Source organism: Dioscorea cayenensis, chromosome 19 (genome assembly GCF_009730915.1).
Source record: "Dioscorea cayenensis subsp. rotundata cultivar TDr96_F1 chromosome 19, TDr96_F1_v2_PseudoChromosome.rev07_lg8_w22 25.fasta, whole genome shotgun sequence".
Taxonomy (NCBI): Eukaryota; Viridiplantae; Streptophyta; class Magnoliopsida; order Dioscoreales; family Dioscoreaceae; genus Dioscorea; species Dioscorea cayenensis.
The window spans coordinates 4,547,186-4,565,211 of NC_052489.1; the positions used below are offsets into that span (position 1 = coordinate 4,547,186).

The following is an 18,026-nucleotide window of genomic DNA, read 5'->3' on the forward strand; positions in this document are numbered from 1 at the left end:
ACTTTGTCAATGTATGAGGCATTTTATTGATGAAATCATGCATAGAAGATATAATTTCCTCTATAAAATGAATAAAAAATATATAAAATCCCTAATTATCAAAATATACATATTTTCATGAAATTAGACATTCTTAAGTCAAAATTAAGTATCTCAAGTCGATATACGACCATCAGTGAGAAATGCAAATATCTTCCCATAATGGGCAATTGCTAATAGCTCGTATTTATTTAATATATACTACATTAGGTTTCTTCACTAGCATTAAGCATTTTTGGTTAGATGCATAACATATGGTTAAAATGACACAAAACCATATAAAAATACTCCATACTCAAAATTTTGCATAAATTGGGTTGGCAAACTCATATCAAGCGTTATATTTTTTTTTATTTTTTAAATTATAAGAATTAGATGAGTGAAATATTTAGTAAGACCATCACATGTTTTAATCTCAATTCATGAAACTATCTCCAAAATTTTCATTTTCAAAATTAATTAATTAATAATTATTTCTTTTTTTTTACACTGCGATTCTTTTTTATAAAGTAAACAAACCACGTAAGGGGTATATACAAGTGTGGAGTTACTCTCTCAATACATCTATGTTCTCATTTTATGTGAATTGAGATTTGAACCCGCTTTCTCAATGGGACATAAACATCCTACATAGAGTATCTAGTGTTAATAGACCAAGAAGCTATTGACCTGTAGTTCTTAACTCATAAAAAGAAATTCGAATCGTAATATAATAAGTATGTCATCATTCAACTTTCAAGAATAAAGATAATGTCCTAAGTTCTTGAATTTGAAAAGATGTTGAACGACACATCATTAGATTTTTAACATTCGAAAATTAGTTGATAATAAAAAATATATATATTTTTACAAAATTTTATAACAATTGCATGAAGATGTGAGCAATCGACCATTTAGTCTATTAGAATCAAATCCGCTATGTAAAATATTTGTATCTCGTTGATTAAGTGGTTTTAAATCTCAACCTATATAGGGTGAGAGCATGTATGATGTTGAGTTTTGTGGTTATAATGTTTCAAGTATGTTTGTGCTTGACCCTGACACGTGGATTGTCCACATTAAAAAAAAAAATTACATGAAGATAAAGTTTTTCAACATACCTACTGAAAAAAAAAATTTGAATAACAAAAACAAGCACATTATTCTCTCTTAAGAGTTTGTGAAACATTTTTTTTATATGGAAGTGGTCATTAGTACAATTGGTAACTCCTTGAGAATTTTTACCCAAAACACCATCTTGCCTACATTTGTAAAAAGAAAAAAATTAGAAAAATTTAAAAAATAATTCTTAAATCAAAAGGGTCCTACATAAAAAATGGGAGTTTTTCCCAAGAAACCCTCCTTTTTAATATTATTGTCAAAATGGCCCTTGGGCCATCACATTAATGCTCAGTCAGCACCCTGACTGGGCTGCTGATTGGGCAATTTTTTTTTTAAAAAAAAAATCTTTTTTTTTATATTTTAACCCCTCATCTTTTTTATAATTATATAAATAGTTTATTTGTGGCTTTTTCAACCTAATTTTTTTTTAAATTGTTATTAAAATAAAAATATCATTACAAATTAAAATTATTATTATTAATTATTAAAATGGGAATTATTTTAAATTATTATTATTATTATTATTAAAATATTATTATATTTGGAATAATTTTAAATTATTTTATTGATGATTACATTATTGATTTCATTATTATTTATTTAAAAAATATTATTCTGCGCTAACTGATGCTTTATCGTCTACGGTGACGCGCTGGTGTCCCACTCGGTTGCATGCGGCGCTCCCCCTCATTCGGGACATGGCACGTCTGGGTGGCTACCGGTGAGCCACCTAGACTTTGGGTGATGCAGCCCTGCTCACGGTTGTGGTGCCCTTCCCCCGGCCATTGATTTTGCCGGAATTGATGAGACTTGATTCGAGCGGAGTTTCATATGGTGTCAAGTGATGTAGCAAGGGCGTTGAACCGGGATGCCGCCGTTGCTCGAACGGCCTCGCCGACGCAGCCGCTCAATCACTCAATTACCGCTGCTTCACTCAAAGTCATGTTTTGGACGTGATTTTATCAATAAAATAATTTAAAATAATTTTCATTTCCATTATAATAATAATATTTACTAATAATAAATATAATTTTAAATAATTAATATATCTTTAATTATCACTCTAACAATAATCAAAATATTAATAAAAAATTAAAATACTTTCTCTTTTAATAAATCTCATGTTATTAATAATAATGATTCTAATTTCTAATAATGTTTTTTATTTTAATAACAATTTTTTAAAAAAATTTGGGTTAAAAAAACCACAAATAAGCTATTTATATAATTAGAAAAAATAATGAGGGGTTAAAATGAAAAAAAAAGTTTTTTTTTTTTTTTAAATTTCCCAGTTAGCAGCCAAGTCCAACACATGGGTGCTGACTAAGCATTCATATGATGGCCCCAGTGGGCCTAGGATCATTTGCACAATAATATTGGAAAAGAGGGTTACTTGGGGGAGAAACCCTTAAAAAAATGCATTTTATAAAATAACTGAAATATATGATGTAACTCATGTAAGATATCATACTTCTTTGAAGAGTTCTCTTCTAGGGTGAAATGAAAGGCATCTTAGACAACTTGCCTGTCATATGTTGATTCTTCGTTTTACATCACTTTCAAAATAATAATAATAATAATAATAATAATAATAATAATAATAATAATGACGAATGCAATAAATGCAACAAAGACCTTCTCATAAAGAACTATCAACAAACACATATAATTAGGGTTAATTTTTTAGTAGGGTACCAAACTATGGTCATTTTTTATTATGGGGTCCAAATTTCAATTTGAATCAAAATGGTTATCCAACTTCAATTTTGTTTTACAGGGTGATTACCTGAGAGATTTAGACCTATTTTTTTGATGATATAAATACTGAAAATTTTCTGTCAACATATGCATAGCATACTGTCCGCCCAATTGGCAATTTCATTTCAGATGTTGATAGAAATTTATAGCATCAAATCATCAAAAATAGGCCAAAATCTCTCGGGTGACCATCTAGTGAAACAAAATTAAAATTGGGTAACCATTTTGATTCAAATTGAAGTCTGGACCCCAAAATGAAAACAGGTCATAGTTTGGTACCCTATCAAAAAATTTACCCCATATAACTACAATGGTTTAATAATCCTTTAGAAATTTACCATTTGAGGCATGCTATCACACGAGATAATAACGGCTTGACACTTGCATCCAACATGATATATCAAGAATCACAACTCCATAATGGTAAATCCCATGCATTACAAACCTCGAAAGATGGAGAATACAACTTCTCCCACAGGAGACCCATTGAAAAGTAGATGAACAACACTACTATATGTGACAAGCTTCCCCCGCTTAAGGCTTTGTTTGGTTGGGGGAGGGAGGAGGGTGAGGGGTGTTGGGGGTGTGAGTGTTGTTTGGTTGAGGGAGTGAAGGGGGTGAGAGGGAGTGAGGAGGGTGCCTCACCCTCCTCACCCTCATAATCCACTCCCCCAAATTGGGGTCTTTTGGGGAGTGGATGTTTATTGTTTTTTTAATTTTTTTAAATAACGCAAAAATACCATTAATGCCCTTCACCTATATGTAGAATTCCTATCAGTATCCTAGATGATTGTTTGTTTGGGGTTGTGAATATGTTTATCATTAGCATATTTTTTTGTTAAATATGAAAAAAAATAGGGTATGCTTTCCAAGTATGTTTTTCACCATTTTTTTAAGTTTATGAAAAAAAATATGACAAAAAAATAGGGTATGTTTGAATGATCATTGGGTGTTCACATTTTTAACCAATATTTGTCAATTATAATCAAGATGTTATGACTCCTCATAATTTTTCGAATAAATATTTTTTTCCCTAATTATTGTGTGTGTTTTATAATGTTTATCATATATTATATATTGTGTTATTATTATTATTCTACAATTGATTATTATATATATTATTACCTATTTTTATTAGTACTAAGGGCAAAATAGTCAAATACACATTACACTCTTTCTCTCTCTCCCCACTCCTCTTTTCAACTAAACAAAAAAATAAACTACTCCTCCACACCCTCCATGAACCAAACACAATATTTTCTCAAACCCTCCATACTCCTCCCCTCACTCCCCTCACTCCCCTCACCCCCTCCTCCCTCCCCTCCGAACCAAACAGGGGGTAAGGGTTTGTCAAGGGACAAATAGAGATACGACTCATCTCATGGAGGATCCACCCAAAACCATTTATGCAGTACCTAGTTCTTGAAATAATAGATAAATAATACTGTTACGGTACCGCACATAGGATTTTGACTGTGTCTGTTCACCCACTACTATATTAATTAAGATTACTAACCATATAATTCCACCCATTTTTAATAGTATTTAATTATTAAATAAATATATTTAATAATTAGTTTAAAAATTATTGATATAAAATAGATATTTATAATTAATTTGAAAATTGAAATTTTAATCTTGAAATATTTCATTTTGATTAGTATTAACATTATAAGTCAATCACAATAAACATCCTCATCCATTAATATTCCTAAACATAAATATTGTTTAAAAAACATAGTGGATGAATAGTATTCCTACAATATCACATATAGGATTTTGATTATGTGTCTACCCACCGCTGCTATATTATTGACCAAATTCTTAATCATATAATTTCACCCATTTTTAATAATATTTAATTATTAAATAAATATATTTAATAATTAGTTTAAAATTTATTGATATTAATAGAACTTCATAATTAATTTGAAAATTGAATGATATTAATAGAAATTTATAATTAATTTGAAAATTGAAATTTAATCTTGAAATATTTCATTTTGATTAGTATTAACATTAATAAGTCAATCACAATAAAGATCCTCTCCATTAATATTCTTAAACATAAATATTGTTTCCAAAAAAGGACAGAGATACTTTTCAACTTTTCACAAACCTAACGAGTCATTCCAATTTTTTTAAACTCTAAAAGTCTTCGTATTTCAAAAATCTTTTTAATCAATTAATTTTAAATTAATTAAATTTCTGGTTTATCTTTATTTGCCCACTTTTTTTTTTTTGTTGCGTTAGCTAGCAGGGCAAGCTCACCTTGGGCTCTATGAATCTTGCAAGCTCATTGGGCCTAGATTAATTAGTCTGATCTAGGGTGAGTTCACCAATTAGTTGGCCTAGATTGAAGTAGGGTTTTGTAAAGTAAGGTAGAGCAGGGTAAAGTAAGGTAAAAGAAGGTTTTAAGTTATATCTTGGTTGGATTGAAGGTAAGGTAAATGGAGATTAACAAACCTTTCAGTGCTTGGATTGAAGGTAATAGAAAGTAAGGGTTTATATTAATATTACTAAAATGGCCTTGAAGCTATAAATTGTATTTTATGCTAATTTTACACATTTTTTTTAAAGTAGATAAACCACCGCTTAATTAAAAGAAGAAAAGGAACATGACAAACTCACAAAAAAGAACAAACATAACTTAGAACAAGGAGCAGCTAGAGGTCTCTCACCAGTAATGAGGCACTCAAAACAAGGAAAGAGAGGAAAGAAAGAGAAAACTAAAAAAGCAACGAATAGCTAGGTCAGTGAAGATTGCCGTTTGGAATCACAGGCCTGCCTGAGCTGAGAGAAGAGCCAACTACTCTTAGGCTATGTGAGGATCTATATCGCCTGTGTTGTTTGCTACTCTTACGCTTATAAAGTTGAGGGAGTGCTTGATCCTCTAAGATGCTTCGTTGACATTTTGCTGCTGAAAGTCAGAAGCTGTTGCAAACCGAGAAATAAGCATATTAGAAATTTTAAAAATAACAGTATGAAAAGGTAGATCAAGTAATTGAAAAATGAGAATTTTCATTCTAGCCAAATATTCTAGATGATAGCTCTGGAGATAAGGTCCCACAAAGTTTGTTGATTGGAGTTTAACGAGGGTATCTAGGATATCCAAATTCTTGATACAGATGGAGGGGAAAAATGTGTATCGAAGAGTTGGTTAAAGAATGACCAAATTCGCTCTGAAAATTTGCAATCAATAAAAAGTTGTTCTACTATTTCAGAAGTTTTGTGGCAAAGAACACAAGTGTCTGTGGCATTTTGGTTACAACCTTTTTTAAATAGGGTTGAGAAACTTAGAATTTTATCACCCCAAACTAGCCAACTGAAAAGTGTAATTTTACTTGGGCAGTGGATTTTCAAGAAGTGCGAGTATAAAGGACTGCAAATGCCATTATCTATTAGAAAATTGTAGAAGAATTTAACTGAGCAGGTTCCGCTTCTTTCCAATGTCTAGGTGTAAAGGTCTTCCTGGTTATTGAAGTAATTTGGAATTATATTCAGAAGAGGAGTTTAGTCTTCTATCGTTGCCCCATGAAATAAGGTCTGAGATGAGTTGAGTGATTCGAAGAATTGTCTTAAAGTAATCCATGGATATAGACAATCGATGGAAAAGGATGGGTAGCAATTTTTAAGGATTTTCCCTTCTGTCCATCTATCAAACTAGAATAAAGTGTTATTGCCACTTCTAACTGATTTAGAGATGCAAGATCGAAAGAGTATAACTTCTTTTAACGAGATTATCAAGGGTAAGGATTTTATTATCCTAGGCTAGCTAACTAAATACGGTTATCTTACTCAAGCAACCAACTTTAAAAAAATGGGCGTTCAAGGGACTGTGAAGCCCCCCATAAGAAAGAAACTAGTAGAAGGAGCGCACGGAGAAAATTATATTGCTCTATAGTGTCCAGATCTTCATGTCTTCTTGACTGCTCTAACAGTCCAGGATGGAAAACAGGAGTGGCATAATATCAGATAGAGATTCTCTTCGAAACAGGAGTGGCATAATATCTTATTATAATCTAAGGGGCAGTGCAGTGTAATCATTGTAAAAGTTGGACTAGATATCTACCTTCTAGCCATTTATTATGCCACAATAAGGTAAAGGCACCATATATTCCTGATAATCTATGAAGAACAGGCTCAAAAGGTTCGAAAGGAAAGGGGTAATGCCCGCCTGGAAGAAGAATGCCTTCATAAAGAAGGTGAACTTTGGGTAATGATATTTTTGAGTTATATTTAAGAAAGAAAAAGATATTTTTAGTATTTAAAAAGTTACAAATAGTTGCATGGATTGAATATTATTTGATAAGAATTTGATTAAGAGATTAAAGATTATTAAATTTGTAGATTAAATTTAGGTGGTTACATGTGGAAGTTGTGATAAAGAATACTCCTTCCTTACTTGAGTGTAAAATACAAATTTTTTTCCATATTTGGTATCATTTTATTTTTCTTTTCATGGGCTATAAAAACAACCCTCTCATACTTTTTTATTTGAATATATTGCCATCTTATCACACCCAAAATATAAAAAAGTTACTATACACTATGCACATACACATAGTGATGTCAACATACATAAATAAAAACAAACAGCTACTAAACAATTCAACAACATATTCATTTTGGTGTCGCCATCAATATAAGAGGGGATTTCTTGCGATTACTAAATCCACTAGATTCAGTCATATCAATGTCCTCCCCAGACATATCATTTGGTAACTTCCAGTTAAAATGATATAATTGTTAGGATTATGCCCTCGAATGCCAACGAGGATACTTGTATTAGGGCATTTCATTTGTATTATACATTCTTATTTAGTAGGCATTTATTTTGATGTTCATATAAATCTTGTGATGGCATAATAATTAGTTTTGAATATCATAGTCCATGTGTATTAAGTTAAATCTTCTACTCTTTGTGGGATAAAGAGAAGAGCACTAGAAGAGTTTGGTACTTATACACTTAAATAGTTTGCAAATTAGAGAATCTTTAATTGGGCGTTAAAGGTTCGTAAAGATTTGTATGACATATACTTTGACAAAGAGTGCTAGTTGAACACTATGGAATAGTGGGAGCATATGTCATAAATACATCATTGGGAATTGGTGTATTCAAACATGACTCGCAACAATCTAATCACATGGGTTTTACTCTGTGACAGTCAATGATTGGGATTGTTGGTTATGATCATATGAGTGGACCTTAGACCTGAGGTATCATGATCACAATGTACTTGTGACGTCTAGTCTGTTACTAGAGTTGTTAGGCTCAGTTCACCTTTTGGTAGGGCCGACCTCGAAGTGCGACTATATCGGACAGGTAGCAGTTGTGAGTGATCACCAAGAAAGAATTCGTTCTCTTGGAAGTAAACGAATCAGTATCCTATGCGACAATAAGTATGTGAGATTAGAAGACCTTGGCCAAGGCAGTCAAACTAATCGTGTGGGACACGAAGGGTAGTTTGGTAATCTCACCCCACTATAGTTATTTGCATATGATCGAGTTCAGTGAGTTTGACAATTACCATGGCTCTCACTCGGTTGGGATACAAGAACGAAAGGTTTATACACATATGGTAATCATAATCGGAAAGGTTCGTAATGATCTACTCATTCGTGTTCAATTGGGCTACGACGTGGGGCCACGGGGCTGGCTAGATGTTACCCACGTCCTTTGGTATCTTCCCATTGCCAATCGAAATGAACCTAGGGAGTCACGCTTAAAGGGATAAAGAATCAGTCTCGTTTTGAGTACTGAGGGATAGAAATTGTCAATTTACAATTTTACTTCATGGGATGAGTGAAATTGTAAATTGATCTAGGGTTTTTTTGTCTTAAGTTTAAATTTTTGATTTAAATTCGATAGAGTCGAATAGATAATCAAAATTATGAGGACTCAAAGATAAAAGTGGTTTTAGTTAGATTAGGACTCATATTTCTAATAGAACTTCTATATTAATGTTTATCATATTATGAAGGTTCATATTTTGAATAAGACTTCATAATTGAATGATGTTTATCATGTTATGAAGGTTCATATTTCGAATAGAACTCATAATTGAATAATGTTTATCATGTTTTATAAAGTTTCTATAAATATGACTCCTCTCCAACTATAAAAAGAAATTCAATTAATTCTCTAGTGAGAAAATTCCCTAGCTCCCTCTTCCTCTCTAACCCTAGCCGCTATTTGGAGAAGAAGAGGAGATTGTTTCTTAATTCCGGCGTGTGATCTAGAGGCGTGGAACTTTTGTTCGACAATAGGAGATCTACGACAATCCGAGAGATAAATTCGGCGCATCAAAAGAAAGAAAATCATTAAGAGGTAATTTTCTAGGCCTTTTTAATTAAATTACGGTGCTCATTAAAACAATTAGAATATATATTGCAAATATATTATTGTTTCCGCATGCCCTTTTAATGTTATTTGATTTTTGCAATATTACCTAACAATAATATCTTAGCAAGTGCAATCATGACAGTGGCGATGCCCAATTGAATTCCAGGGCAAATCCTTCGACCAGCACCAAATGGTATGAATTGCATGTGATTACCTTTAAAATTGATAGAACTCCCATAAAACCTTTCTGGAAAAAAGATGACAGGGTTTTCCCATGATTTAGGATCTCTTCCCAACGCCCATGCATTCACCATAATTCTTGTTTTCTTGGGGACATCATATCCACTAATTTTGCAATCTTCTGCACTTTCCCTTGGAAGTAATAACCCAGCCGCAGGATGCAACCTCAAAGTTTCATTCATCACATACCCTAGATATTCAAGTCTTTGAAGATCCTCCTCTTCCACCCTTCCTTTATTTCCTTATGACTTTTTGGACTTCATCATTCGTTTTCATCATCACTCTCGGGTTTTTTATTAGTTCAGACATCACCCATTCTAAAATCAACGCAGAAGTTTCAGTTCCAGTGTTGAATATATCCTAAAAAAAAATCATCAAATCATGAACAATAATATAACATGAGAAATTTTTAAGTAATTTTAACAGAGAAATAAGGTGCATATATATATATATATATATATGAACTAACCGTTAGAATGACTTTTATTTGATCTCTAGTAATTGGGAAGTCAAGATTTGAATTCCTTTGGAGCTCAAGTAGCACATCAACGAAATCTTCTCCATGTTGAGAATTATGATCATCATCAGAGCTTAAACGATGATCATCAATCTCTCTTTCCAAGAACTCATCCAACCGTTTGAAAACTGCATTAGACTTGGCTTGCATTCCAGTGATCACATCCACCTAGTGCAATGAAGGGAAGAAATCTCCAATAAAGAACTCACCTAACAACTGAAAAATGTACCTAATAAGATCATGGTATTCGCTCCTGTTACACTTTCCTTCAGTGGAGAACCTCCTGCTGAAAGCTACTTGGCCTATGATATTATTACTCAAGCAAAGAAACATCTCACTCTGATTCACTGTTTGTTTTTTAGAGCAACAATAATCGTGTATAGTTCGAATCAAGATATCAGTCTCCGCCTCCCTCGCCCAATGAAAAGATTTAACTCTTTTCATGCTAAAGAGCTCTAAAGAGTCGAGCTTTCTCATTTGCCTCCAATGCTCACCATAGTTAGAGAATCTGATGCTAAGACCGCCACGGGAGAATTTCATCCCCGCGGCAAAGGCAGGCCGGTTGGAGAAAACGATATCATGAATTTTGAAGATTTCAAAAGCAAGATCAGGAGAAGAGATGATTATTGTCGGGATGTGACCAAGGTAGAGATGCATGATTGAGCCATGTTTTGCAGCGAGGCCATGAAAGATGCGGTGCAGTGGCATTGTTCCTCCGCTGAGTACTTGGTGGAGGTTTCCGATGAACGGTAACTTGTTGGGACCTAGTGGCAATTTTCTTCTTTGTTTTGAACTTGAACTTGATCTTGATTTGATGAATATGAATATTATTGTTGGAATAATTAAGAGGATGCATGAGTAACTTAGAAATGAACAGGCTTTTTTTCTTTTTCTTTTTCTTTTTTTTTGAAAGAGCCCTAGAGGCTTTTATTGAAACAGAAAAGGAAAAGAGAAATTTACAAAAAATAAAAGTAGACAGCAAACTGAAGAAAAAAAACAAGAAAAAACAGCAGAAAGAAGGAGAGAAGAACAAGAACAAGAACAAAAATTAGAAAAAGAAGCCAGCATCAGCAAGTAACTTCATCACCCAATGGGGGAGATCATGACCAACATGAAAAAGTGAAAGTTGATGGAGATTAATTCCAAAGTCAGCGAGTTTAAAGACGACATGCATCCAAGACTGGGGAAGAACACGAATGCGAGGAGAACCAACAGCTAACAGAAGGTGATTAATGGTGGAGATCCATCGAGCGAAATGCCAGGAACAAACTTAAGAAGAGGTTCGGAGCAGATCCAAGACAGCGGGATTGCAGATGAAAATAATTTGGACTAGAGTAGAGCGCTCCACTATAAGCTGTAAGGCGATTGCAAGAGTTTGAAGATCTACAGCAAGTTGGGACTCAGCAAAGGAAACATGCCTTCCAGCAAAGAAAATTTTGAAGTTAGGCCTAGAAGAAATGAATCCTCCTCTGCAAGACTGAGAAGAATGATTCCAGCGCGCTGCAGAGAACAAGAAAGGCCCATCAAAGCTGTAAAAATTGCTGAGAAGAAAATTCCTGCAAGAGGGTTTTCCAGCAAGATTAATGCATAAGGCTTGATTAACAGTCCTGCGAGCAATGTTGAAGTAGTTAGGAGATATGCCGTGAAAAACAACATCACATCTAGCCTTCCAAATATACCAAGCACCAAGGGCAATGATGGCTTTAGTCTTTGCAGAGAAATGAGAATGAGTTAACCAAACACCTGAGCAAAAACCATCTGGGAATTGAATGTGTTTAGAGATGAGAGTAGAGATAAAATTCCAAATACGTTGAGATTTATTACAATGATTGAACAGATGCTCAGATGTCTCATAATCAAGATAACAAAACATGCACATTCGTCTGGGACCAAGATTAATGGCATAGAGAAACTCAGCAGTAGAAATTCTGCCGTGAAAAACCAGCCAGATAAAATGTTTAACGCGAGGCATAATTTTGAGAGACCAGATTTTCTTCCAACCCACCCAGGGGGAGGAAGCAAAACAACCACGATTTAAAACATGATAAACATTGGAAGCAATTTTAGCAGAAAAGGTTTTATGAGCCCAAACCCAAACATTAGAGGAGTCAGAAATAATCTGGCCAAGGCTGGGAAGAATATCGCTAGCATGAGATCCAAAAAGTAAAGAGAGACGATGAAAATCCCAGCTGCCATTAAAACATAAATCAGAGCAAGTAAGAGAACTAAGATCAAGTTCCATGTTAAGAAACATAGGTTTAAGAGCTAAAGGAATCTCCGAACAACAGGGATCATGAAGAAAAGAAGTAATTAAAGGATTAATAGCCCTGATTGAACAAATAGGTTTAAGAGCAGTTGTCGTGCGACAAAGGCCCTTAAAGAACCAAGAACAATTATGAGGAAAAGAGTCACGCCAAAAGTGGATCATCCCATATTTATGATGCACAATATTAACCCAGATGGAATCCGTGGAATTAAGGTAACTAAAAACATGCTTAGCCTTGAGAGAGTGAGTAGCAACATTAAGGTTCCAGATAGCAAGCCCCCCCTCCCCCCTCTCAGTTTTGTCCTCAATTAACCGACTCCAAGAAACCGCATGGATGCCCTTTCCATTGCCACCTTTGTGCCAAAAGAAATTCCTAACAATCTTGGATATCTCATGAAGAACAGATTGAAAGACAAGAAATACCGAGAGGTAATATATTGGAATAGCAAGAATGGAAGCATTAATAAGAGTAGATTTAGCTGCTAAAGAGAGGTTAGAATGCTTCCATCTGGAGCAAGTACGGGAAATTTTATCCACCATAGGTTTGAAATGAGAAACCTTAAGTCTTTTAGGAGAAATGAGAATGCCTAGATAGGTTAGAGGGAAAGAAGCAACGGGAAAGTTGAGAATGGAAGAAATACTTCTCGCCACTCTAGAATTAAACCAAGAAGGAAAGTATATTGCAGATTTGCTAACATTGGCATTTTGCCCAGTAAGAAGAGCATAAATCTGCAGACAAAGATTGATGTTTCTAGCAACTAAACGAGAGGCCCTGGTAATAATAAGAAGGTCATCAGCATACATAAGGTGGTTAAAATTGTATGAAAGATTAGCATCAAAACATGGAATCAAACCCATATGAAGAGCCTTGTTCAAAATAGAAGAGAGAATTTGAGACACTAAGATAAACAGGTAAGAAGATATAGGATTTCCTTGACGAACACCACGGGAGGAAAAGAACCAGTTTGAAGTAGAACCATTAATAAAAAGAGAAAAAGAACTAGATCTCAAGCAAGTGTCAATCCAAGATATCCAAATGTTGGGAAACTTCATCTTAGCTAAACTGGCAAGAATTGCACTCCAATTAAGCGAATCATAGGCTTTTTCAATATCGATTTTAGTCAACATCCTAGGGGGGTTCTTGGTATCATTCTCCAAAGTATGCACTATCTCATGTAAGGCAATGATATTATCGAAAGAGCATCTACCTGAAACAAAGCCAACTTGCTCATGACTAATGAGTTTAGGGAGGACACTCTTAAGCCGATTAGCAAGAATTTTAGTCACAATTTTGAAGCAGACATTACATAAAGAAATAGGGTGATAGTCAGAGACAAACCTAGGATGATCCTTTTTAGGGATGAGAGTGATATAGGTTCTGCCCCAAGAAGATGGCAACACAGAGTTATCAAAAAACGGAAATGGCCTTAAAGAGACTATCCCCAATATCTGGCCAGAAAAAATGATAGAATTCAGCATTGAAACCATCAGGGCCAGGAGACTTACTAGGGGGGAGGTCTTGCAAGGAAGCAAAGACTTCATCCTTAGTAACCCGCCGAGTAAGGGCAGAAACCTCATGCTCAGAAAGAGAAGGGAGATCATCAGGCAGGGCATTAAAAATATCAGAAAAAATATTTTCAGAAGAATCAACCCACAAATTAGAATAAAAATTAACGAACATACTCTCAGTGTCTGAGTGTTCAGATACCACATTACCAGAGTTGTCACAGACCTGAGAGATAGTGTTAAAGTGTGTGTGGATACGAACTAAATTATGGAAAAAAAGGTGGTGTTATGATCCTCGTCCTTAAGCCAAAGCAAGTGAGCACGCTGAGCCCACCTCAAAGAGTTATGATGCTGTAAAAAGGCAAACCGGTTATAGCACTCCATCAGACGATCAATACTCACTGAATCCAAAGAGTCCCTTAGCTCCAAGGAGTGAATAGACTCTTCGGTTTCCTTCATATCAGCATCCAACGAGGTTAAACCAGAAGCCCTCCACAATAAGATATTAGACCGAGTACGAGAGAGAAGGTGAGTAAAGGAATGTAAAGGATTACCATGAGGGGAAGCCAACCAGGCCTCCCTAACAGCATCATGACAACCTAGATTATCCAACCAAAAATTATAATAGCGAAATAAAAACTTACAACGCTGATGGATAAAAGAGACTGAAAGAAGGAGATGGGCATGATCAGAGAATGTGAGAGTAAGATGAGAAAGAGAAACCGAAGAAAAGTTAGAAAGCCAAGCTAAGTTAGCCAAACCACGATCTAACCGTGCCCAGGGCCTGAAAAGACCAGCTTGATTGTTGCACCAGGTGAACCTACAACCAAAAAAGTTCAAATCCAGAAGATTATTACTGTCAATGAAATTAGAGAAAGCATGAGCCTTGCGCGAGTAATAACTAAAAGAGCCCCCCACGATGTTCACTGGGACTAGAAATGGTGTTAAGATCACCGATAATGAGCCAAGGGAGGTTCAGGGCAGTGATTTTGGGGAGTTCGGTCCAAAGGGTGCACTGAGAAACAAATCTGTTAGAATTATAAATCATAGAAAGAATCCAACTGGAATTAAAAGAAGGAGAAATAACAAGGTGCAACGCCCTGCGGGAGACCGTAATAGCAGTCACAAGACCAAGATGGTTTTTCTAGATAATGAATATCCCACCAGAGAAACCGTCAGCCAGGAGGGCAGCCCAGTTCCACTTTTTAGCAAATTTACCGCAAAAGCGATTGACGCGGGCACCATTAGCACGAGTTTCAACCATACAGAGGATCGACGGGCGGTGAGATCTGATCAAGGAAAAGATCCTATCAATAGTCTGCTTGGAAGAAAGGCCCCTACAATTCCAATAAATAATTTTAGCTTCCTTCATTAAAACAAATACGTAAATTAGAGAGGAAACAGGAAAGAGGACTTCCATAAGAGTGATGAAGAAAGGACCATATAACTAAAGGGCCAAGGGTTAAGAGCTAGGTTCGCCAACCTCCAGTCTTCCCTTCTTCAGGGATGAACCAGAGACCTGTGGCCCTTTACGAATTAGGGTTTCTCTGCGAGATTCATTTTGATACTGCATGAGGGTCATAGCATCATCTGGTCCGTCATCGTCAGACATGGCATCATCGGACTCTCCAGAATCATCCTCCGTACCAGTTTCGCTCCCTTCCGAGAGGTTCTCACTCAGGGCAGATAGGATATTATCCACGGCCATGGAGTGGTGGTTCTCAGAAGAAGGAGAGTGAATATAGGGAGAAGATAAGACTGAAGAGCGGATAATGGGAGGGGGAGACCCGAGATGAGAGCTGGAAAGGTTACGCGCAGGGGAATCGAGGACAGCTGGCGGGCTAGAGCATAAAGCTTGCGTGTGAATGGGAGAGGAATTCGGGACTTGATCCACATTCAAGGCAGTAGTGATGTTGTCAGGAAAAGTGGGCGGGGTATTATCTCGAGGGGGCGAAGTATTGTTTCTAAGGGGCGAGGATCCAGAAATCGCAACGAGCGGAGACAGTTGAACCGTCGGGTCTTCCATCAAGATTTGATCAGTATTATAATAATGAAAATGCGAGGCTCGAGGACTAGTAGTCCCACCGCGGCCACGACTCTTCACGCCAATCCATGTGCCTCGGGATGGGATACCACTAGGAACAGTGGGGGGAGCGTTTTCCTTGGTTGCCACACCAGCAGAGATCGGAGTAGGGCAAGAGCTACCACCTCGGCCTCGGGCACGGCCACGCCGGCGAGGGACAAGCATCCAAGAACCGAAAGCAGAGTCAGAAGAGTTGTGCGATCCCGGTGGGTTATTAGGAGATAAATCCGTGTCCATGCCCTCACTACCAGCAGCCTCGGTCTAGATCGATCCTACCGCCTACCTTCGAGAATCTCGAGGGGGTGGAGACGAACGACCATCCCCGGCAGCTGAAACATGAGAGTAGGACCTGGATCCATGTCCGATAACACCACAAGTATAGCAAAAGGTAGGCAATCTCTCATAAAGAACAACCACAAAGACTCGATGAGAGTCATCACCAACCCAGAAGCTATGACAGAGCGGTTTGGAAAGATCGATTTTAATACAAACGCGAGCAAACCTGGATCTAGATAGGGAAGCAGTAAGACTATCAACTTTCAAGAGGTTGCCCAGATGAGCAGTAACGGTTTCAAGCGTTTCACCATCCCACATTTCAATAGGTAAATTGTGAAGCTGCACCCACATCGCAGCACTAGAGAGTTTAGCAAAGGTAGTTTCAAAAAAAGGTTGCCAGGGAGCGAGTTGGAGTGTAAGCCCCCAAGGGACCAAGGTCCCTCAGTGAGCAGATATTTCATGGCATCGTGAGAGGCACATCGAATCAACATGAAACCATTAGGTAAATCAGAGATTTGTAGGTCACCAACTGGCGACCATTTGTCAATCAAAGCCTTCTTCACTTGGTCAAACGGAGGGGGCTTACCAAAGAATTTGCCGAATAAAGCATTCTGGAATTTCATTTGAACTCTAGAGAGGGATTCTCTATCCAGTTTGACAAACGTAGAAGAAGAGTTCTTGAGTTTCTCTAACAATTGAGGGTTATGAAGGGGGGAAGGTTCAGGGACACGAGAATGAGAGAAGGCAACATGAGTCCAAGATTGCGGAGGAGGATGGGGAAGAGAAGCCAGGGGAGTTTGTCCCCCGCTTGCCATGGCAAGGGGGGAAGAGCTGGACTGAGGAAGGCAAGCCACGGAGAAAGCTCAGGACAAGGATTTGTTGGTGTTGTTTAAATTTGTGTATGCTTGGCTATCTATTTATAGGAACGAGGGAATGAAAGTAGGGCAAATCGTTGCCAAGCTTGCATCTTTGACCAAGCCAAATCAGGAAACAAATGGGATTAAGCGTGTTTGGTGGTTGATTAACTTGGGTTAACTTCGTTGTAAATCAGGGCATACTATTAAATTTGATCAAGACGTTCATAAATGATATTTTGACTAAACTAGCATGCCCTTCTGACTTTTATTTATTTATTATTATTATTATTATTATTATTATTTGATGTAACAATTGATTTCTTTTGAGAAATTTGGGATTTCATTTACTTTTCTTTGAAGAAAAATTTCTTCATTTTGTTGTTCTAGAACACCCAAAATGAAAAAAAAAAATGTTATTTTGTACATTCTGATTTAAGTGCAATTTTTGTTTTTATGTTTTTTTTTGTTTTTTTAATTTAGTTATCTATGTTTAACTTTGGTTTTTGTATTTTAAAAGTATTAAGTATGATTTACATATTTTATCTTTTTTAATTTTATTTTTTGAATGATGTGGTTGACATTTGGCAATTTAATCAGTATTAACAATACTTTAATTATTGAAAAAACTTATAAAATACTATAATTTGAGAAAATATAATTTATTTGGCAAAACATATCATGTACATATAATTTATTCATATATCATGTACATTTTTATTTTATCTACTCTGCCATAAACCCTTGTTGGACATGTCCCAATTAGAGGCCCCATCCATTTAGATGAAGTTAAAGTGAGTACTTTTGAACTAGGAGGCAACAAAACACCAAAATTAGATGGTTATATATATTTTTTTTCCAAAAATTCTGGGATACGGTGGACCCAGACCTTCGCAAACTTTGTATGGATTTTCAATAAGGAGTAGCAAACCTATAAAATATTAATTGGGCAAACATAGTATTAATTTCTAAGGTGGATGCCCCCGACTCTACATCAACATTTTACCCAATAAATTTAATTAATTCTTATTTTAAGATTA

General features: G+C 35.9%; 1 protein-coding gene and 1 pseudogene across 1 annotated transcript; both read right to left on the bottom strand.

The window, feature by feature from the left end:
* Positions 1–7,521: 7,521 nt before the first annotated feature.
* LOC120283982 lies at positions 7,522–10,709 on the bottom strand (annotated as a pseudogene).
* A 5,426-nt stretch (positions 10,710–16,135) lies between these two features.
* On the bottom strand, positions 16,136–16,947 carry LOC120283983. The gene is made up of 2 exons (XM_039290808.1): positions 16,565–16,947; positions 16,136–16,490 (listed from the first exon to the last, which is right to left on the bottom strand). Exons 1-2 carry the CDS (start codon positions 16,945–16,947, stop codon positions 16,136–16,138), a joined length of 738 nt encoding a protein of 245 aa, XP_039146742.1.
* Between the last annotated feature and the right edge of the window lie 1,079 nt (positions 16,948–18,026).